The following is a 16,843-nucleotide window of genomic DNA, read 5'->3' as shown; positions in this document are numbered from 1 at the left end:
CAGTTGCCAACCTCCTAGAGTTCAGTTTAAATTCCTTCTACAAACTCACAACTCATCAAAGGATAACATTTTTCACCCCAGGAACTGAAGAAATCAACTGGACTTTGAAGATTTTTTTCACCTGTACATTTTGTCTAGTGGAGAGAAAGGTAACATTAATTGACGGTGTTTCAAATCAGAGCATTCTGGGGTTTTTTCTTCTAAGTATCATCTTCTCTCAAAAGGAAAAAAAATGGAGTGAAAGAGTAACACTATTCTGTTGTTATAGGTAGCAATTTGAAGCATGAAGACTGTGATTCTACTGTTTTATCTTCTGGGATCAACTCAGTCGTTACCAGTAAGTGCAATATGTTTATCTTATGTACAACCCACCTTAGCAGCATCTTAATTACACACCTAATTCTCTTCCTGCCCTCTGTTCTGTGACCCATCCCCTTAGTTTCTGAGTTTTATTCTCCAAGGTGAAAAATGGTAAACTAGTAAAGTGTTAGTGCAAATTTCAATATACTTAACATTCTTAAAGTGCATCGTAGTAGAACTTCTAAAGGGTGTCCCAAAATTCACGCAAGAAGTAATTTTGATAGAAAACACAGGTTTATAATTAAAAATTGTAAATTTTTTATTGATTCATAAAGTATACAATATAGGGTTATGTATGGAATAGCATATTGGGTAAATGGCCTCCACGGCTTTGCTGGCACATACGCACTCTTTTATTGAAATTTTCCATGACCATTTTGCATAAATGTGGCTAAATTTTGATGAGGCTCATTTTCATCTTGATGGCTTGGTTAATCGACAAAATTGTCGCATTTGGGGTTCAGAAAATCCACGAGTGATTGCTGAGAAACAAATGCATCCACAACGTGTCACTGTTTGGTGCGGATTTTGGGCTGGAGGCATCATCGGACCATTCTTCTTCAAAAATGCGGCTGCTCAGGCAATAACAAAAGAGTGCGTATGTGCCAGCAAAGCTGTGGAGGCCATTTACCGAATATGCTATTCCACACATAACCTTATACTGTATACTTTATGAATCAATAAAAAATTTACAATTTTTAATTATAAACCTGTGTTTTCTGTCAAAATTACTTCTTGCGTGAATTTTGGGACATCCTTTATTAATTTGGCAGAGCAATAGGGTAGAAATTAGGAGAAAAAAAGAACCCCTTCGATTATATCTACTCAAAATGAATAATTATTTTAGTTTCTAAAAAGAATTTAAGATTTTTGTTGGCGACTAATTATTTTCTCATGACTAAAGAGATAAACTGGATTTTCTGATTTTTCCAATTGGAAGCACAAAACATCTAGATTATCTAAACTCCAAAAAGACTACCAAATCATACAATTGCAAGGGAATATTACAAAAATTTTTGTGACTTTTGACTTAGACCATTTCATCACAAAATGTATTTGCACATAACAGGTTTTTTTTTTAAAGAAAATGAGCACTTGCATTTGGACACATACTCCAATTGTCTTCCAATATTTTACAGACATAGAGATGAGTGGTTTGGGCCTCTAAGTGGATTTCCCTTTGACTATTTGAGATGCTTATGTGTAGACATTAAAAAATAATTACAATATATGTATTTGCTATGAAATAGCAAAATGCAAAGAAACATTTTAGGGGAGCTTTGAGCCCACTTGACACTTCAGTAGTCATCCATACAATCAACAAATATTTATTGGAAACTCTCTATAAACCAGATATTGTGCTAGCTACTAAAAAACAGTGGTGAGGGGAGAAAGGGCATGATCCTTCATGTTGTTCACTACACAATAGATGCTAACAAATAATTTTTTTAAAGAACTGTCAAATAATAAGTTGTAACTATGATTAGTCCTATGAAGGAGAAGAAGAGGGTAATCTTGTAGGAAGGGGATGGGACAGACATGAATAAACAACCTCCTTATTTCTTTCCAAATGATACATATGCCTTCTTGAAAGAGGTTATCTGCAAAAATTCAACTTCTAAACAAGGTAAATTAGGAAGTTAATTGTTTTGTAAACCACAGATTTCCCACTTTACCAAATAAATTTACCAAAAGGTTCTCCTAAATAGGGTGTCTCTACTATATTTAAATTACCATACATTTCGTAAAAACTCAAGATAAATAAAACCTTCCAGGAGCACAGCTATCATTCGAGGTAAACTGAGGAGTAGCATGAAGGTCAATGAAGATTGCTAATAGCCAATAACACGAGAGCAGCTACAGTTAGTGGTTCAGGGGACGCAGGAGGTGACACCAAGATATCTATTAGGTATAGCAGTGGTATCTGTCAACCAAAAAATCAGGACACATGGATGAGATTTTTAAAATTATTTGTGAGTTTATTGAATTATCAGAAACGCATAAAAATGAGTCAATTTGCAAATGTGGACACTTAAAACAGCCTAGCACTTGTTTTCAGTGGCTCAAGTTTGGGAATTGGAGATGGGGCAGGTTGCATTTTCAGGAGAATGGGCCTCAATAAGAAAGTGAACTCAAGCAAAGACTTGAAGCAGGTGAGGGAGTGAGCCAATGTCCAGGGAAAAAGCATTCCTGACAGAGGGGATGGGTAGAGGTGAGGCTGTGGGGCAGGAGTGGGCCTTACCTGTCACAGAGATAGCAAATAGCCAACAGCAGCAGTAGAGTGAGCGAGGGAAATGAAATGAAATGGACAGTCAGGGAGGCACTGGGGCCCAGGGCATGAGGGGCTGGCAGGCCCCCGTAGGGTCTCTGGCTTTTACTCTGAGTGAGAATGGAAGCCAATGCAGGAGCTGAGCAGAGGAGTGAAAGGACCAGACTGTTGTTTTCAAAGGACCACTCTGGCTGCCATGCTGATAGTAGATTGTAAAGAATGAAAAGAAATGTGCAGAATTTGTACTTACATATCTTAAAGCTTATAGGGACTTCTAAGAATAGATAATTCCAATCTTTCCTCTTAACCCTGAGGGGAAATGTCCCAAAGTGAAACCAACAATTAATGGCAGCTCCAGGGTATATCCAAGTGGCCAAGGGCACATGCTGAAAGGCTACACCACATGGCCCTCTGAGATGCAGCCAGAAGCAAGGGTAACAGAGAAGCAGACCTGGCCAGGGAGCTTCCACCTGAATGCAGAGGGAGTAGGGAGAGAAGCTAAGGGAAGGATTCATTTCTTCAAGGGCCAAGAACACTTGGGGGATCCGGTACTGGCTCTCCCACTCACCCTGTCACCTTGGGCAGGTCACTTTGCTTGTCTGGGCCTCGGTTTCCTTACCTTTAAAGAAAACCATACAAACATAGGGTACCCCAAGAAATGTATACACACTTTAACAGCTGATAGCGCAATTTTGAAAAGTGTTTGTATACATTTTGGGGACACCCTGTACATCATAAGGATCGCCAGCACGTTTTCACCCCTTAAATTTAGTGCTTCTCAAATACACTAGGAAAATACTCTGGCCAGAAAAGGGAGTTCACTTCCATTACAGAAAGTGAGTTGTCAGGCACAGGCAAAAGCAGAAAGCTTCGTTAAAATGCATTGGGAATTGTGGCAGAGTGCATTCAAGCATTAGGAAAAAGCAGATGTGAACGGAGCTAAGGGGCAGACTATGTATTTCATCCCCTGAGAAAAGAGGAAGGCAGTTACAGAAAAGAAATGGGAACCTGGGAACTACCACCAGAAATTCATGTGCCCTGCCCCACGCTGTCTCCCACCACACACCTCCTGGACTGGCATTTTTCCACTCTATGGTTCTATCTCCTGCCATGCATGAAATGTTCCAGGAAATTAAAACTGCTCCAAAACACACAGAGCCTAAGGACGGGCATTTTTGCATTGGGGACTACTAGTTACGTCCTGTAAATGAATGGATACAAAATCTCAAACACATCACTGCCTCGAAAATGTTTATCACAGATGCAGCTCAAACCTGCTTTGGGACTTCCTCCAACGCAGCTGGTTCCAGATCAGACAACCCTACTCAACCGGCAGCAGCCACATCAGGTGAGTCCTCCAACAGGAGCACTGCAGCCAGCAAAGGGAACGTGGTAAGACCAGTGGTTTTTAAATCAAGATTTACACGGAGTCTCATAACTAAACGAGAGAGTGAGGCTTTCCTTTTGGGAGAAAAGTAAAACAAGAACAAATACACTTTTTTGAAAATTTTGAGTAAGGAAAACAAAGCATCCTCATTCCTTTTCCTTTTGTCTGAAGAATAATTTGCTTTAGTAATCAAATCTAGTAAAATTTGAAAAGCAATAGCTACGGCTGTTGACAAAGCTTGGTCATCTGTGCCCTGTGATACTGTGACATGTCACGTGGTATTTGCCAGAGCTAACAGGGAGGTAATCTTAATAGAGGTAATCTATAAAAATAACTGCAAATTTCCTCCAGTTCCGTTGTTGTTGATGAGCTAATGCCTCACTATAAAGTCTGTTTCTTCAAAGTATATTTAAATGCTTTGCCTTTATCTAGACTTTATGAAACAACAGATAACACCAGAGTCTAAGGTTTTAATCTATGGTCATAAACCTATCTTTCTCCTTGCAGTGGTTCTCAACCTTCCTAATGCCGCGCCCCTTTAATACAGTTCCTCATGCTGTGGGACCCCCAACCATAAAATTATTTTCATTGATACTTCATAACTGTAATTTTGCTACTCTTATGAATCGTAATGTAAATATCTGATATGCAGGATGTATTTTCAGGGGTCACGACCCACAGGTTGAGGACCGCTGCCTTAGGGAAACTGAAGCTCACATAATTTAGAAAAAGAATACAAAGTTAGATATGTAAAATTAAGTACTAAAGTGAATAATTAATCATGAAATCAGAAGTAAGAAATACACATTTTTAAAGCTGATAAATACCATAAACTAGATAGGCTACTCAGGTGCCTCCCAGGGCCATGGAAGGGGGCAATACTAGTGAAGCTTCACCTTCATGGCAAATCCACCCCTAATGGGAGCATAAGTTACTTAAGGATGTCCACCATTGGCAGGTTAGTGAAAACAGACAACCTCTCTCTCATCATGTATACATCAATTTCAATGCCCTGCAGGTCTTCCCTTCTTTAAGTCTAATACCATTGACACAGATGCTCACCATGGTGTCAGATCTGCAACTGGTAAGTACCCTTTTATATCATTTAATAGCCATTATTAAGTAAATATAATACCTAATGTTGAGTGTGTGTATATATGTGTGTACCCACAAATATACACATATACACATATTCATTGTAGATCAATGGAAAGAGAGAAGACAGAAAAGTCAGAGAACTGAAAGCTATTCAACACATCATGAACTTTTTTTTTAGCAAAAGGGATGCTAAAGGAATTACAATTCTCAAGCCTTTACTCCTTCAGTTCTTCTTACCTCTTTTACAAGTTCCTCTCCCCATTTCTTCAGCAGGCCTTCCTCTCTTTTCCCCCACAACATGCACCCACCATTCAAATGCTATAACTGTTAGCTTCACCCCAACAACTAGAGAAAACCAGAAGGGGTAGGAGATTTTCATTTTTCATAAAATATCTGTATAGTTATTTAAACTATATATAGTTTAAGTTCCTTTGCTGATTAAAGTGGATTTTTATCTAGTAATCAGGTTTATATAGTAATAGATCCTATGCAGACTAGATATTTTATTCTGACTCTCGAAATTTTCATGGGGATACATCCTATGAAGAATCATTTCTTCATGAGAAAGCCATCAGAAAATTCCAGGAATCATTGCTGTTAGAGCCAAAAAAGGGAAATGCAGGTTGAAATTACCTAAGCTGTTCTCAGAGAATGGTTAAATGCCAAAGAAAATTTTAATATGAAAAAAGTTAGTCAACCTATGGTTGTATTGGTAGACTACACAAGTCTTGGAACTTCACCTCTATATCTAATTCTAAATGCAATATAGTATACATTTGCATAGTAACTTCTCCATGTAAACATATTTTACATTTGGTAAATACATGTTAGCTTCCTGAATGTCAAACTGAAACAATACAATGACAACCTTCTTTGCCTTACAGCTAAATCCTCCTCCTGCAGGAATGGCACCTGCTGCCCATACCCTCCCACTGGCCCTTGGGGGATTAAATGTTCAACAGCAGCTGCAACCCCAAGTAAGTCAACAACGGGACTTCAGTTAAAAATTGGGGAGTGCCTTCTCTTAGGTGGAAGCCTAAAGAGGAGGAAATAATTTGTTCAAGGTTCTTAAATATTTCCTCCAGATAATTTGTAGAGGGATGTTCTACAGAACATGGAACAGTCTTTGACAATTTGGGTCATGCTGAAAATCCATGAGAACACTCCTAGAAAACTGAGCATTCTGCCTCATAACCTCTCTAGAATACATTTGTAATGGGTAATAGAAAAACATGAAGAGTTGGGAAGATTGTGAAGTCAGAAGTATAAGGAGGAAAATGAGAAGTAGCAGGACTCTTCTCTAGCATGTTGTGTTTCCTATTGAAGACCTTCTGGGTGGCCAGAATCATCCCAAATTAAAATTAAGAGGCGAATAAAATTTAAATTCTAATCTCCTTTTTGTACCTTTTTGTCAGGCCCACTCAAAAGTCCCCAAGTACTTTCTAGTTCTTACCTACTTCCTACCATCATTTGCTTTCATGGAAAACCCTCTCACATCCTATATCATAAAAGCCTAATATGCAAATTGCCCCCTCGGGTGGTTCTACTGGGAGTTAAACCACTCGCTATGACATGCGCTGACCACTGGGGGGCGGCACAGAACATGGCAGGCATCAGCGACATGGCGCTGGCAGCGGGTGGCAGTGGAGGCGCTGCCAGCCCTTATGGGCCTGACGAGAGCGGGACTGCAGCGGGATAGTGGAGCAGTTGAGTGTGCGGCACCAGGCCAAGACTGGTATGAGCATGAGCCTGATCACCCCACTGATCGCCCTGCAGATAGATGGCCACCTGTGGCAGCGGCGGCAGAAGGTGGAGCCGCCACCTGGCTCCCAGGTGTTGAGGGAGCTGGGCAGGGGCCAGGCCCTGATCCATTGCCCCACAGGCAGGATGGTGGAGCAGGTGAGGGGGCGGCACCAGGCCAAGGTGGAGTTCCAGGTGGGGCTGCAGGGCTGTAAGGCTGGGGGCACAAGCTGGGGCCCAATCCCCAGAGGCCACTCCAAGGGACCCCACCCGTGCACGAATTTGTGCATCAGGCCTCTAGTTAAGATATAAAGGACATATTTAGGACATCAAACACTTAGGGATGTGTTTGAATTTTAACTATGGACAAAGCCCAAATATCTACCTTTCTGAAACTTCTTTAAATAGATTATTAGGCTCTAGGGAAAAATATAATGATCCCTTTATGACTGGACTAAGTCATTATGGATAACTTATTCTCCCTACCAGATTATTTTAGCCCCACATAATGGTCTAATTTTTTGTAGAAGCTTTATTATTTATTATATGCATCATATATAGTAATTATAGAGAACTTAGAAAATATAGATGAGCAAAATAACCTCAAAAATTCAGTTTAACATGGGGGAGGAGGCCACGACATAATCCTAATGGTCAGGATTAAACACTGTAAGCATTCTAGGATATGTCCTTCCTGTCTTTTTTTTTCTATGATGTGTTAAGCACATATTTTAAGAAAATTGCCCTGCTCTAACCTTGAAGTCAGACTTAGCACATATTTTAAGAAAATATGTTCTTACAATATGTAATGTTCTATCATTTGATTTTTTATTTAATAAATATTGAATAGTCTTTGTGTTTTGAGATATTCACTTATAACGTTGTTTTTAATGATTGCTTAGTTTTTTGTTGTATTACGAAAGTTTGGTGTATTTTTTTTTTAATTTTGCTTCTATAAATTATGCTACAGTGAACATTTTTTTAACTAAGTCTTTGACCATATCATGATTATCTTCTTAGGAGTAGTTCTTAGGAAAATAATTTGTAGGTGTGAAGACATAAAAATATAAGACTTTTAATACACATTCCCAAATTATGAAGCATGAATACAATAATGGACCAATATATCCTAACCATCTTCTTACTACTATGGACACCTCCAGGTTTTAATAAGAGTAAGCTTGTATTAATTAGTAATTATAATCAAAGCTGAGTTTAACTGACAAAATAATTTTAAGCTGCTCAGTTTAAATTTTACATCATATGCAACTAATACTTTTTTTTATACCTTTGTCCAAAATAACAACACAAGACACTCTAAGCGGCTTCATTAATTCCTATTTGTGAAATTCTGTAACATAACTAACTTTTACATTTCTTTTTTAATATTGAAATGTATACTTGTACTTATTTCCTACAGATATTTTAGAGCCTTCACTCAACATATTTGCTGCTTATATACATCTCAATAATAAAAGCTATTCTCTGAAAAAGACTAGAGAAATGGGCATATAAAATGAACATCTCTTTAACACGTGATCCTGGCATGGTCCTTATGCCAACTGCCCCACTTCAGTTTCAATTATTGCCCTGCTCTAACCTTGAAGTCAGACTTAGCACATCTTCGCATTCACTCTGGTCAAATGCATTAGTGGTCACTGTAGATATTACTAAAGGTTCAGTAGAGAGGATTTAACAATACACATTCTCCAACATGCAATATCATAAATCAATCTCCCTTCTCAGTGGAGATTCTTCACTCTCTTTAGGCTTTACCACCACTGAGGGTTCCCATACCTGCCCTTCTCCTGTGCACCCCAGTCCTTCTGACCCTGCCTTTCCAGGGTCCTCTGCCAGAAACTTGGGCACCTGTCCAAAGCTCCCATTTTTCAAAGCAAGGCCAACATGGTGGAGTGGACTCTAGATTCACACAACGTCTGGTCAATCCTAGCTCTCCACTTATTACCTGCATGATGTTGGCCAAGTTACTTAACCACCTGTGGCTCACTCTCCTCATAATTTAAAATGGGAGTAAAATACAACCTACCTCTAGAGCTTTTATAAAGGTTAAATGAGTAATCATACATAAAACACTTAGAATACTTCTTACCACACAGTATACATTCACCAACTATTAGCTATTATTATTTCAAATAATTTCTCTAGCAAACACTAATAAAAGAATTTATTTTTACATTGTTGAAATATTAAATTATCTGTAATTACTTAGACATCTCTAGTTTCCTATTTGTATCTTTTTGTTCCTTCCAACTCATCTTTTTTTTAAAAAAAAAAATTCAATTTTGTTTTCTCCCAAACCTCATGCCCCTTCCCCCCAACACCCTTCCCCATTGCCACCCTGAAATTAGTTGATTTTTGGTCAGTAGCCAGAGATCTAATGAAGAGGAAGGCTTTTCTTAAAAGTATGTACTTTTTACCTTTTGTTACTATGGCTATTACTGTCCTGGAAAATAATAAAGTTAAGAGTCTTTTTCATGAGACTTCTAAATCTTTGGGGTTGGTTGCTATTAAAAGTTCTATTTTGATTACTTTCCTGACACTGTGTGAATCTTTATAAAAATAAAAATAAATCCTAAAGCCCTAGTTCTCTTTGACAAACTCTAGGTTAGTTCTTGAAGAACCAGAGCACACCAACACCTCATCCAAATCTGTCTGACTATAAATTCAGGACATTTACATAGTTACCAGTGACCTTTCAAAATATTTCTCAGTTCTAAGAGCTCTTTCAGTGCCAGGGATTATTGAACAATGTCATCCATCCTTTCCTTCCAGTGCTCTATTTTAACAGCGGGACTCCCAGGCAACCGTCATGAGACTAACCATAAATGCTTCAAGAATTCATCGTATTTGAAAATATTCACTGTGTTTTCACGTATCTTCTTAAGTGCTATACAAAATAAACACATGCTTTTTTATCACGTTTTATATCATTATTTCTTGGGATAATTTTCAATTTGGAGGTAGATTAAGGCCAAAATTATTTTTTGATCATCCAATTTACTAACATCTACCTTCTAGATGTGCTGCCTTGTACAGGTTTTAAAATCTCCCTGGGTCTAATCTTCTTTTTTACAAATTGGATGAGTTCTGATAGCCATCCAGTTCTATGAGTCTATATCTAGGATTATAGATGATACATTAGTAACAAATACTTGTTGAACAAATGTGTTTTTTAAGAAAGTCTTGATATTGATATCATCCATCAGAACTTACCTTTGAATATGTTTTTTACTGAATTTATTATAATTTCTTTCCAGATGTTACCACTTATTGTAGCACAACTTGGAGCCCAGGTAAGGTTATTTCATATGATGGCTTTTGTTTGAAATCATCTTAGTGTGAAATATTTAATCTTGCCTCGATTCACCAAATAGTTGCCAAGTTTACTATTTACTTTGCACTGTATGAACACTGATAATGCCAGGCACTGTTATAAGTATTTTATTATTTATTATGTACTATCTCATTTCATCTTCAAAATAACCTTTTATAGACAATACTAGAGGCCTGGTGCACAAAATTTGTGCACAGGGGAAAGGAGTGGAGGGGGGGATCCCTCAGCTCGACCTACACCCTCTCCAATATGGGAGCTCTCAGGGGATGTGCTACTGACAGCTTGGGCCCACTCCCTGTGGTTCTCTGCTCTCTGCGGGGCCTGCCTGCTCCACACCACTGGGATGGGCAAGCAGGCCCTGCTGGGTGCTGCCTGCGGGCCCACTTGCCTGCTCGCCGGTCACCGCCACTGCCCAGCAGGCCCTGATGGGTGCTGCCTGCGGGCTGCTTGCCTGCTCGCAGTTTGCCACCACCACCGCCTAGCAGGCCCTGCTGGGTCCTTCTGCAGGTTGCTGCCGCCACCGCCCAGCAGGCCCTGCTGGGTGCTGCCTGCAGGCCGCTTGCCTGCTCTAAGGTCGCCGCCGCCACCACCCAGCAGGTCCTGCTGGGTGCTGCCTGTGCCCTGCTTGCCTGCTGGGCTCACGTTGCTGGGGTGACGCCACCAGTGTCCTGCCCAGCCTCTATGGGCGCCACCATCTTTTTGTTGTGGAGTGATGGTTAATTTGCATATTACTCTTTTATTAGATAGGATTTTTATTGCCAATTTGAAGGTGAGTAACTGGAGATACAGGAATGCAGTTACAATCACAGAGATAGTAAATGTCACAGGTGATACAACCAGTCAATTCTTTAAATCACACTGTTAAGACAAAAATAAATTAATGGGATTGATCTGAGTTATGATTTGGGGGATTTATTTTTTTAACTTCAAATTTATTTATTAATTATATATCATTTCCCTAAAAAATTATACAAACATTGCCCCCTCTCTCTCGTGTGTGTGTGTGTGTGTGTGTGTGTGTGTGTGTGTGTGAAAGGTAATTCTTGAGATTACTGGTAAAATTACCAATGGTCAAGATCAAATATGAGCATCAGATGGCAGTTTTTACTTCTAAAAGCAGAATCAAATATAAAATTTAGATCAACTCTTGATTCCACATCTGGGAACACATCTAAGAAAATAATCTGAAATATAGCAAAGGTTTATTTACAAATATGTTAATTAAAATAATATTTATAGTACAGAAGAATATTGGGTGCAACTTAAATTTTAAAGAAAGGAACATAAGTTAGCTGTGCAACATTAAAGCCAATATTTTGTGATCATTTGAAAGTCTTTTTATTAAAATAGGTCTGTAATGTGGTTAAATGGTCATCGTATAGTATTAAAAGAAAAAGGAAGACAGAAATTGTTTAAATGACATGACTTCTATTATATGAAAAACAAATGTGTGAAAAACATCTGGAAGAAAATATATCAAACTCTTCCAGATGCGATTATGTTATTTTTCTTCTTGCTTTCTGCACTTTCCAAGTTTCCTCCAATGTGCATCTATTACTTAATAATGGAAAAAATATATTTTTAAAATATGAAAGACTTCACATCACTCAAATAATGTTATCTGTCTAATATCATGTGCTGACAAGAGTTTTGTAATGCAAGTCACAAGGCAGTTTAAAATTTTGTTGAAAATAAAGTCTATTTTTACAATTTTTAAAATTAATTTAATCTTTTAAGTTATGTTATACACATCATGCCATTAATATATTAAAATTTGTCTAACAATTTTTGTTATTATTTTTTAGGGTACTATCCTAAGCTCAGAGGAATTGGTAAAAACATTTTTTAATTACTAATATTTAAAATTATTTTCAGTGCTAATACAATGCTGTTTTCTGTCCTCATATTAATAGTCTCTTTGACCACAAACCCTAAACTCGTTGTCTTCTACAATAAATTGAAAATTTTTATAGGTCTTTGCATTAAGTTATTATCCTTTGCCTAGGTGGGCCTTTTATCTTCATTATCCAGTTACTTTTCCATTAATTTGACTTAGCTTTTGTTTTCTGTATATTGATGTCAGATTCAATTCTATCCAGAAAACCAATGCATATTTTTACTTTATATTTATTAAAATCCAGGATTGTAAATTACTGAAATGCAATAACAGAGGTTTTTAATATATATATATATATATATATATATATATATATATATATAAATTTTTTGCAGGAAAATTTAATTTCCTTGACTTAAATTTTTAATTTTTGCAGGAAAATATATTTTTTAGTGTTTTATAGTGATAGATGAACCTAAATAATACTAATATTATCATTACTAGGCTCTTCTATGCATTTTCTGTAAGTCATTTTTAGAGAAAAATGAATTAATATGGTATCTAAACATGACATTGAAATTAAGAGTTGAGACATTACCTGAGAAGACAGTTTTTTTTAAAATTTTCTATTGTAGAAAAAGGTAGAGACTTGATAGATTGTCCATAAATAAAATAATGGGGCTGTTTTGTCAACATTAACACATTTACACCTACGTTTACCAGTTTTTGAGCCAATTCTATATAACAGGCACCTAATAGATTTTTTTTCTTTATTGATTAAGGTTTACATAGTGCCTTTAATCCTCACCAAATTACAAAGCCAAAGTTTTTAACCCACCTTTATAGATAAAGGAACTGAGGCTCAGAGAGCTTAAGAAAATTAGGTTCCAAGCTCAAAAACAGATCGAAAGCCATTTTTCTATCTACTATGCCAATGGTTTTAAAACATTGTTTATTAAAACCCACAGTAACAGCTATATTTTTCATTCAGCTAACACGGACAACACACATAGTACACACACACACACACACACACACACACACACGTTTCATGAAACTATATTTACCCTTATTATATGGACTACAATAGGTAATTTATAGTCTACTAGAGGCTCAGTGCACAAAATTTGTGCACAGGGAGTGGAGGTGTCCCTCACCCCGGCCTGCACCCTCTCCAATCTGGGACCCCTCAGGGGATGTCTGACCGCTGGTTTAGGCTCGATCCCACAGGAATTAGGCCTAAACTGGCAGTTGGACATCCCTCTAGCAATTCAGGACCACTGGCTCTTAACCACTCACCTGCCTGCCTGCCTAATGCCCCCAACTTCCCTCCTCTGCTGGCCTGGTCACCCCCAATGGCCCTCCCCTGCCAGTCTAATCTCGCCCCCATCTGCCCTCCCCTGACGGCTTGATCTTGCCCCCAACTGCCCTCCCCTGCTGGCCTGATCACCCCAAACTGTTCTCCCCTGCTGGCCTGATCACCCCTAACCCCCTGTCAGCCTGAACTTGTCCCTAACTGCTCTCCCCTGCCAGCCTGATCTTGCCCCTAACTGCCTCTGCCTCAGCCCCCACCATCATGGCTTTGTCCGGAAGGAAGTCAGATGTCCAGAAGATGGCTGGTTGACCTGGTCTAATTAGCATATTACCCTTTTATTAGTATAGATATAGACTATTCTTTTTATCTTGTTTTTAATGATGGCTACAACCCACCTGCTTTATTTCAAACCTATTGATATCATGATCCTCATTTGAAACTTCTGTACTCTACTGCTGTCTCTCATGCAGCATACATTTAATTCTGGCTTTAATACCTCATACGTCTACAACGGTGTTTCCCAAACTTCAGTCCTGGATCTCAAATCAGGACAACTTGGAAGGCTGGTTAGAATGCAGATTTCTAGGTCCTGCCCTCAACCTAGTCCATCGTAATCTAACAATGGAGCCTAGGAACTTACCTTTATTACAAATTCCTTGGGTGGTTCTTATGAAAACTAACAATCAAGAACCATGTTCAAGGAAATTGAACTGAATCTTAATTGTGAGCTCTTGGCCCTTTTTATACCATGAAAACACCTACAGAGCTAGGAGGTCCTGGAGAACTGGGTCCTGTCTGAACCAGCCAATGTCAAAATATTCCTTCTTGCCCTAACCAGTTTGGCTCAGTGGATAGAGCGTCGGCCTGCGGACTCAAGGGTCCCAGGTTCGATTCCGGTCAAGGGCATGTACCTCGGTTGTGGGCACATACCCAGAGGGGAGTGTGCAGGAGGCAGCTGATCGATGTTTCTCTCTCATCGATATTTCTGACTCTCTCTATCCCTCTCCCTTCCTCTCTGTGAAAAAATCAATAAAATATATTTTTAAAAAATATTTCTTCTTAGGTGGAACTTCTCACAGTAATTTTTTCCCCTGGGCGGGTGGCGGGGGAGAAGAAGAAGTGTGGCGGCAGCAGCATCCATTACCACTGTGCAGATCATTGACAGTTCAATAAAGAGTTCCATTGGGAACCCCAAGGAATACACAAGTGGCTGAATTACTAAGAGAAATATTTATGACCAAATATTCCAATACCTTTGAAAAACACATCAAAAGACAAATGAAGGGATGCAAACCATGAGATGAGGATTGATTAATCTACTTGAATTAATTTTGCCCATTAATTTTTAGTCTCCTAGACTACCTTTTAAAAAATTAGTTGCACAGGAAAGACTATGATTTCGGTTCATTACAGAGACATAGCCTGTCATAATTCTATGGATTTTCTGCCTGAATCCTACCTCCAAATACACCCGACTGGCTTGATTGTGGCTTTCCCTTTCTGAGGGAATTGCAGCACCGCAAGGAATCCCAGTAATGAAGCCAGCATCAGGCTTGGCTCAGGGAGAGAGACATTTCCTTTGAGGAGGGCCCATCTTTATTATTTTCTCTGACTCTCCCTTCTCTATCCTGCCATTCCTACCCAAACATATTGCCCTCAAAGAAGAAAGCCTGGTTGACTGGCCTTTAAAATGTATTCCTTTAACTCTGTTTTCTGTTTCCTTCCCTCATTCCAGCCAGTGGCCCCGCAAATCTTCACAGGCCTCCTCTTCCACCCCTTGTTCTCCGGAGCCATCCTGCCCACCAGCCATGCTAATCCAGACATCCAGAACACAATCCTTCCTGCGGGACAAGCAGGAGTAAATCCTGCCGTCCAGGGAGCCCCAGAAGGCCCCTCCCCGACCCCCAGTGGCACAGATGATGACTTTGAAGTGACCACTCCAGCAGGCATCCAAAGGGGCATGCACATCGCCGAGGAAACCACTACCGGGTTCCCCCATGGTAAGTTCTCCCAGCCAGGAAAACGCCCTGGATCATGACAGTCATCTGCAGAGAGGGAGAGAAGAGTTCTTTGTCTTGTTGATAAATACAGATCTTAATAAAGTCAGGGAGCCCCTTTACTCACAGTAGTGCAGCAATGGGAGGGAATATTTTCACTGGGCCACCAACCCTACCGGCTGGACCCAGAAAGAAGAGATTTAATTGCTGGCATACATACTTTCCACCTTAGGTTGGACCTGGAAGTATTTTGAAACAGACTGACTCTCCTTTTCCCATCTCAGACACATACAGGCCCACAGCAGAGACAGTTCACCCATCATGATTCTTTTTTCCACTCACTGGTCATGGATGAGCCTCCAACTTCTCCCGAACTTAATGCTACAAGCAGCCACTAGTAACACACTGCACTTAGCACACAGACGAACCCGTGTGCCATTCAGGTGGGACTTGAGAAATGTTGCAAAAATAAGCTCTTCTAGTGGGAACAAGCAAAGATAATAGTTTAACAAGTGTGTGTGTCTGGAACCAAATGTCCTTGGGGATAAAAGAACAATTTGATACTGATACTCTTGCTCCTAGAAAAAAAATTCTGATGGCAGGTAAAAATGTTTAAATTCAATATGCTTTGACCTCATTTTAAAAGTGTTTTCTTTTCTTCCAGGAATTCAGTAAGCTGTTGCGAATTTTTTCAACTAAACCACCTTAAGTGTGGTGCTACATAGAAGTATTTGTCACTGAGCATATTATGAAAAAAATTGAGACACTGAAGAATACCAGAAGAAATTCTTAGTTAACTAAAAACTTGCTTGAAATTTCAGAAAACATATTCTTCCTAGAGAATACAGACTTCTGAAAAAGAGTAATTAAATAGATGATTTGTCTTTGAAATGTAACATGACACCATCCTGGATATGGATGACATATACATTAAAACATGTTTTGAAAACTGACGTTTTCTTCTTTGAGGATGGAAGAAAATTAGACCTTTTCGGGGAGACCCTCAGGTCTAGGACTATCTGTAGTTGTGGGAATGGATACCCAGCAATGGAAGGAAATGCTCTGATTTCCTCACAACCACCTTAGGACTTACTCCCCAAATTTAACTTCTACATGGAAATTATTTTTGATTGTCTAAAATATACAGTGGAAACAAAGAATTGTAAATCATATTGTTCCTCAAGCTACTTACATACAGAGCTAGTGATTATGGTGTTTAATGCTTAATTTTGGTATGTCTGAGAGTGAGAAATGACAGTGCTAAAAGTTATTATTAAAGGTGATTCTCTTGCTTCTCACACCTAAAAGGTAGAATTTAATCTGATTTAAATTTATAACCTAGACCATTACAATTCACTCAGAGTGGGAGAGGGTGAGAGAGATTAATACAAACTATACTACACTATGGCCCCCACAAATGACAGATATGGATAGATTTAATAATATCCCTCAGTATATTTGAGTCAACCCCACCAGTATAAAATA

The 16,843-nt window shown here is 38.9% G+C and overlaps 1 protein-coding gene across 2 annotated transcripts; it reads left to right on the top strand.

Moving 5' to 3' along the window:
- The first annotated feature begins 281 nt into the window (after window positions 1-281).
- AMTN (amelotin) lies at window positions 282-16,297 on the top strand. Of its 2 annotated transcripts, XM_023758654.1 has the most exons (8): window positions 282-337; window positions 3,891-3,977; window positions 5,035-5,100; window positions 5,999-6,091; window positions 10,133-10,168; window positions 12,015-12,041; window positions 15,097-15,361; window positions 16,023-16,297. In XM_023758654.1, exons 1-8 carry the CDS (start codon window positions 284-286, stop codon window positions 16,031-16,033), a joined length of 639 nt encoding a protein of 212 aa, XP_023614422.1. In that variant the 5' UTR covers window positions 282-283; the 3' UTR covers window positions 16,034-16,297. The 2 variants fall into 2 exon arrangements, with proteins under 2 accessions (XP_023614422.1, XP_023614423.1); XM_023758655.1 differs by lacking the exon at window positions 12,015-12,041.
- The last annotated feature ends 546 nt before the right edge of the window (window positions 16,298-16,843 follow it).

This window comes from Myotis lucifugus, unplaced genomic scaffold, assembly GCF_000147115.1.
Source record: "Myotis lucifugus unplaced genomic scaffold, Myoluc2.0 scaffold_136, whole genome shotgun sequence".
NCBI lineage: Eukaryota > Metazoa > Chordata > Mammalia > Chiroptera > Vespertilionidae > Myotis > Myotis lucifugus.
The sequence above is the reverse complement of the archived record's forward strand: the minus strand, read 5'-3'. Positions and strand labels throughout refer to the sequence as shown.